This window comes from Austrofundulus limnaeus, unplaced genomic scaffold (assembly GCF_001266775.1).
Source record: "Austrofundulus limnaeus strain Quisiro unplaced genomic scaffold, Austrofundulus_limnaeus-1.0 Scaffold172, whole genome shotgun sequence".
NCBI classification, from domain to species: domain Eukaryota; kingdom Metazoa; phylum Chordata; class Actinopteri; order Cyprinodontiformes; family Rivulidae; genus Austrofundulus; species Austrofundulus limnaeus.
The window spans coordinates 867,497-872,916 of NW_013952574.1; the positions used below are offsets into that span (position 1 = coordinate 867,497).

At 37.0% G+C, this 5,420-nt stretch overlaps 1 protein-coding gene across 1 annotated transcript; it reads left to right on the forward strand.

Annotated features, from left to right (window-relative positions):
* Positions 1-5,126, forward strand: mtx2 (metaxin 2). Its single transcript, XM_014017581.1, has 10 exons — positions 1-151; positions 1,500-1,547; positions 1,631-1,677; positions 1,988-2,060; positions 2,341-2,417; positions 2,544-2,636; positions 2,714-2,752; positions 2,847-2,972; positions 3,161-3,237; positions 4,275-5,126. Exons 1-10 carry the CDS (start codon positions 112-114, stop codon positions 4,432-4,434), a joined length of 780 nt encoding a protein of 259 aa, XP_013873035.1. The 5' UTR covers positions 1-111; the 3' UTR covers positions 4,435-5,126.
* The last annotated feature ends 294 nt before the right edge of the window (positions 5,127-5,420 follow it).

A 5,420-nucleotide genomic window follows, 5' to 3' on the forward strand; every position in this document is an offset into this window, starting at 1 on the left:
TCAAAGACGGACCCTATGCTTGTCCTTAACCTGGAATGAAGCAGAAGCACCATTGAGCGATTGTCTCTGACAGTGAATACAGTGCAGCAGTATTAGTGTCATAATATCAACATGTCTCTGGCGGCGGAGGCTTTCGTGTCGCAGATGGCAGGTAATGTGTTCACTTCTGCGTTTTTATTTTCGTCTTTTAGGTTAACTGTATCTCACAAGAGCTAACGGTGACAATTAGCATCTTGAAATTAAAATTAGTAAGACCTTTATTATCAATTAGCAAAAACATATTTGTCAGAAACTAAGTCAAAATGTAGAAGCAATGTGTGAAAAGCTAATTATGCTATTAAATAAATAAAAAAAGAGGGTTAGCTAGCCAGCTGCTAGGAAATGCACCGACTCTGACTGAGCCGATGCTAGCACTGGAGCATTCAAGTGTGTTGTTGACAGAAGGGCAAAGAGGAAATACGCCAGTTCTTATTTATAATTCTACAACAACAAATATTTTTTCTCAAGTGTAAAGAATTTAGGACAATCGCCAATATTACTCGGAATGCAAGCTTGATCAAATTCACCTTGAGGTTATCGTGCAGTTTGTTTTTAGTCTACGTTTAACCAGGACACACACTTTTGATTAGCTATTTCTTTTACAAGAGAGAGTCCTGACCAATTCAGGAAGCAGCTCAAAAAAGCACTAAATAACAGCACCTACTTACATTAAAAAAAAAAAAAAAAAAAAAAAAAAAAAACCAAACCATGGAAAAACACTCAAAAAGTCAGGTGATAGTTTAGAGCTTTTTAAGGAGTCAGTAACAGAAACCATCAGTCAAAACATTTACACCCAGATCATTGTGAATTTAAAATGTTGGCAAGTTTAAATTCACTCACTAAAACAGTTCAGATGGTTTTTGAGCAGATTCCAACAGAATCCCAACAAAGAGGCAAAATATTTTAAGAAATTTTCTGACTCAAACCCTTGGTACAATTAAAAGAACCAAGTCCTGTGCACAAACACTGTAACCTCTTATGTTTTCCTGGAAGACGTAAGCCTGAAGAGATGGACAAATGCCAAGAATAGTTTTTTTAAGCGAGAATGTTCTAATAGTTTGATCTGCGAAAGGACAAAAGAGATCATCCAACACAAGAATACAACATATTTCAGAGCTGTTGGCCTCAACAAAATGTCTGAAAATGCTAATTTTCTTTGGTTGCAATGATCCAAAGTCTAAATGACCACCTACCACGTTTAGTAAAACAAATCTGTTGCCAAGCTAAAGTTCCTCCACAAGAATAAAGTCATTCAGAAGATAACGACAAGTTGTTGATGCTTAAGGTGCTTCTACAAGTCATGGGTTTACTGTTGAATAAATCCTTACACAATGTAACATATGTTCATCTAATATTAGACCTGATGATTGTGAACACAAGGCATCGGTTTTATTATGCCTCGAAGAAGAAAACAATAACTTACTTCAGCGTCATGCACTTTTGTTTTTGACACTTGACAGCTGCTGAGCCTTGGCCTGAAAATGCTACTTTATACCAACCGCTGAAGGGTGAGTCAGACTTCTGAGGAAAAAAAAGAGTCCTCTGTTTTGACTGTAATGTATCTGATGCATTTATTTGTATGTTTTAACAGAGGATCAGATTCTGCTCTCAGACCACGCATCATCTATTGCTGTTCAGGTGAGGTTTGCTTTGTGTTTCCTCAACTAAAGCGTCTGAAAATGTGTTCTGTGTGGAACTTTATTTTTACAAACAAAAATACACTTTATTGTGGCAGGAAATGATGAGAGTGATAGAAATAAGTCGGTCTTTCTAGAGTAACAAAAACACATTCTTTTTTTTAAATTTAAATTGTATTTAACATACAGTTTTTATATAATTTGAATTATAGAATTTGCTTTGTGTTTTTTACTATTAAATACTATTTTGGTGCATTATTGGAAACAGCTGTAATAGTTTCTGGTGTAAATGTCCTGTTTGTCCTCTGCAGGCCTACCTCAGGATGTGTAGTCTCCCGGTGCAGGTGGTTTGCAGAGCAAATGCTGAATATATGTCACCTTCAGGTCAGTGCTGCTGCAGGGACAATCACTTTCTGTCCCTGCTTTTTTTCAGTCTTAACAACAGCGGTGACTCTTCCTCTGAGTCTTAATTTGTCTATTTGTTTGGTTGTTTTTGACTATGTTGACACAGATTTTATTCTTGTTTTGGTGTGTTTGAAGCACATTTGCAGCACATTTAAATGCAGTTACATGAGTACCAAGATATGACTGTTAACCTAGACCAGAAAAAGTCATGTTTTAAGTAATTTTTAATAGAGGCTTGTTCTTTTTTTTTCATTCATAGGTAAAATTCCCTTCATCAATGTTGGGAACCAAGTGGTGTCAGAACTGGGTCCGATTGTGCAATTCACCAAAGCAAAGGTGATGCTTCAATTTTACCAGCTTGACTTTTGCTCTGATACACTTGGCATCATTTTATGGCTTGTCACAATGTGTCCTGTTTATCTCTGTTGAAGAAAAAGAGTTAAAATATTTGATTTTCTGCAGGGTCACTCTCTGAGTGACAGTTTAGACGATGTTCAGAGAGCTGAGATGAAAGCGTACATGGAGCTTGTTAACAACATGCTGCTGACAGCTGAGGTGCAACAACACAAACACAAGCACCCTCGTGTTAAACACACTAACAGCTTCTTATTAAGGTTCTGTTTCCTTTCTAGTTGTACATTCAGTGGTGTGACGATGCAACAGTTGCTGAGGTGGGTATTCTTACTCTCAGCTTTGTTTTCTTTAATAACAGTGAACATTTGATTGTCTTATTCTGGTTTATTTGTTCTTATTTATTACGTATAGATTTCCCACCCCCGATACAGCAGCCCATACTCGTGGCCTCTCGGTAAAATCCTGGCCTATCAGAAGCAGTGGGAGGTTCGCAGGAAGATGAATGCCATCGGCTGGGGAGGGAAAACACTCGAGCAGGTTGGTAATAGAGAATTATCTGACATGATTTTAAAATAGTTTTCAAAATGTCACAGATTCTGTTCAGTTTTCTAAATAGTTTAAAACTAAAGTGTTTTTAGGGCAATTTTGTTACACCTTAAAATGTTTATTAATTCATTTAAATAAAAAAACTCAGTTTAAGTTGTGTTTTAATGTTTCTGTTTTAGGTTTATGAAGATGTAAATCAGTGCTGCCAGGCCCTCTCTCAGAGGCTCGGGACGCAGCCGTACTTTTTTAACAAACAGTGCGTATTCTAAATATTTTACTTGTACATGTCTGATGTGTTGTTAATGTTAGAGGAATCAAACCGCAGTTGGGAAGAACACAAGTTCTGCTAACAAGTTCTGCTAACTGAGAACCAGCTGGCGTCACTTGAGCACCACCTTATGGATAAATGTTGTCACAACATCTTAATGTTTGAACTTTTTTTTTAAAATTTTTTTCTTTTCATTTTAAAATGGAAAAAAAGAAGTGGGTTAAAGGATTAGTAGGTGGAAGAATGTATTTAATTAGAAATGTTCCATACGTGTGATTCATTAAATATAATTATTTACTGTAGGGGTTGTTTATTAAAGCTTTATTACAGATTAGATGTGTTGTTTTTTTCCTAATCTAAAGTAGACTAAACCCAGACTAGGAGCTGGTTTTATAAGACAACACAATAAATATAAAAAACTGAAGGTTAAAATTAAATCTGAGCTAGAAGAGTCTCTTTAAGTCTCTTAGATAAGTCTGGTCATTAGGAGCTGCTTTATGTTTAAGGAGAATAATCAAAGATTTATTTAGAACTTTTTAAAGGGTTGATAAAATGCTGTAAAAATAAAAGATGTAAAACTATATTTTAACTTGCAGCAGCATTTTGGATCAACAAATAAACTGCTTTTTTTAGTAGCCTGAAAATATAAAATGCAGAAAGCAATGAAAGTAACAAATACAAGGACTGTTTGTTTATACGATTATTATCACTATAGTGAAACAGTTTTTAGTTCTGATATTTTGCATGTGATAAAAATAAGTTTTACACACTTCCTACCTTTTGATATAAAATCTGCAATAATAGAAGTGAAAAAAATACAATTTTATGTAAATAGATAAATGATCCTGAGATGTTTAGACCAAAGATAATAACTGCAGATTTTTGTGGATTTAGCAGCAGTAAGTTGCCGGAGAAAATGACTCGATCTAGATCAGTGTGAATATATTTAAGACTTGTGCAGTTGCCTGTCTTAATTTCTTATTGATCTCTGATTGTTTCCTTAAGTGTTTATCTCTGTGTCGCAGGCCTACAGAGCTGGACGCGCTGGTGTTCGGTCACCTCTTCAGCATACTGACCACCAGACTGACCAGCAACGAGCTGGCAGAGAGGGTCAAGAGCTACAGCAACCTGCTGTCTTTCTGCAGGCGCATCGAGCAGACCTACTTTGAAGACAAGAGCTCTTAAAAGACTAAAAAAATGACGTCATCTTGTACATTCTGTATTTCCTGTTCTCATTCCTTTGGTGCACATAGCAGCTAAAAACCTTGTCACTGTCACCTGAATGAATGCATCAAAGTGGGAGTTGTTTAACATAATTCCAGCACCAAAATCCCATAAAATCACAGCAAATCCCCTTTTCCACGATAATTATCAGCATATTTGTTTTAAAAAAAGAGATTTCTCCCTCTCAGAAAGCTTGCAGGGTTTAAATGTCTGGGTTAAAGGCATACCAGCTGAATAGTTTATGAAATGGAGGCTTTTGCTTATTTATTTACGCTGTACTTTTCTACAGTTTGCACTCATATTTTGCTGGATTGCCATCTCCATTTCCATTCATCGTGCTTTTTCAGTCTCCCACACACTTTATAAAGCAGCGTATGGATTTCCCAGCTGTGCAACATGACCGACTTTCAGAAGGCAGAACTCCACTTGACCCCAGTTTGAGGTCAAATGGTACGCATTTTATTTTCCTCCTGGGGCACTTGTAAGCTTGTAAGAAATGCAAATCAGTCTTGGCAAAAGCAAGAGCATTTTTTTTAATGTACGTAAAAATGATTTTAGGGATGTCCGTTGAGTTTTTCCACATGGTTTTGTTTGTGTTAAAAGTGCCTACGATCGACATTCAGCCCTCAATAAAACATGGTTCAACTCCGAAACTCGTTCTTTGATGTTATGTCAAACTTGAGAGTTTAACAAAAGTCATAAATGTCTAAGAGTTAGAAAAAATAAATAAAACGGCGGTTTGTTTTGGGGGTCAGTGGAAGCACACACTTGAATGTGTGTTTCTGCCTCCAGGTCTCCTACAAGCTCATTGGTAATGTCCGATCACCTCTGACCACCCTGCTGTTGACTGGGCTGTGGGGCAGACGGGGTGAGTGTGTGTCTGTGGGGCAGACGGGGTGAGTGTGTGTCTGTGGGGCAGACGGGGTGAGTGTGTGTCTGTGGGGCAG

What these genes read in the sequence shown, in the direction of transcription:
- mtx2 (XM_014017581.1), top strand. Translation starts at nt 112, where the DNA reads ATGTCTCTGGCGGCGGAGGCTTTCGTGTCGCAGATGGCAG. An exon ending in TGCAATTCACCAAAGCAAAG is followed by an intron (nt 2,418 to 2,543) that starts GTGATGCTTCAA and finishes GATTTTCTGCAG; the next exon opens with GGTCACTCTCTGAGTGACAG. An exon ending in ACATGCTGCTGACAGCTGAG is followed by an intron (nt 2,637 to 2,713) that starts GTGCAACAACAC and finishes TTTCCTTTCTAG; the next exon opens with TTGTACATTCAGTGGTGTGA.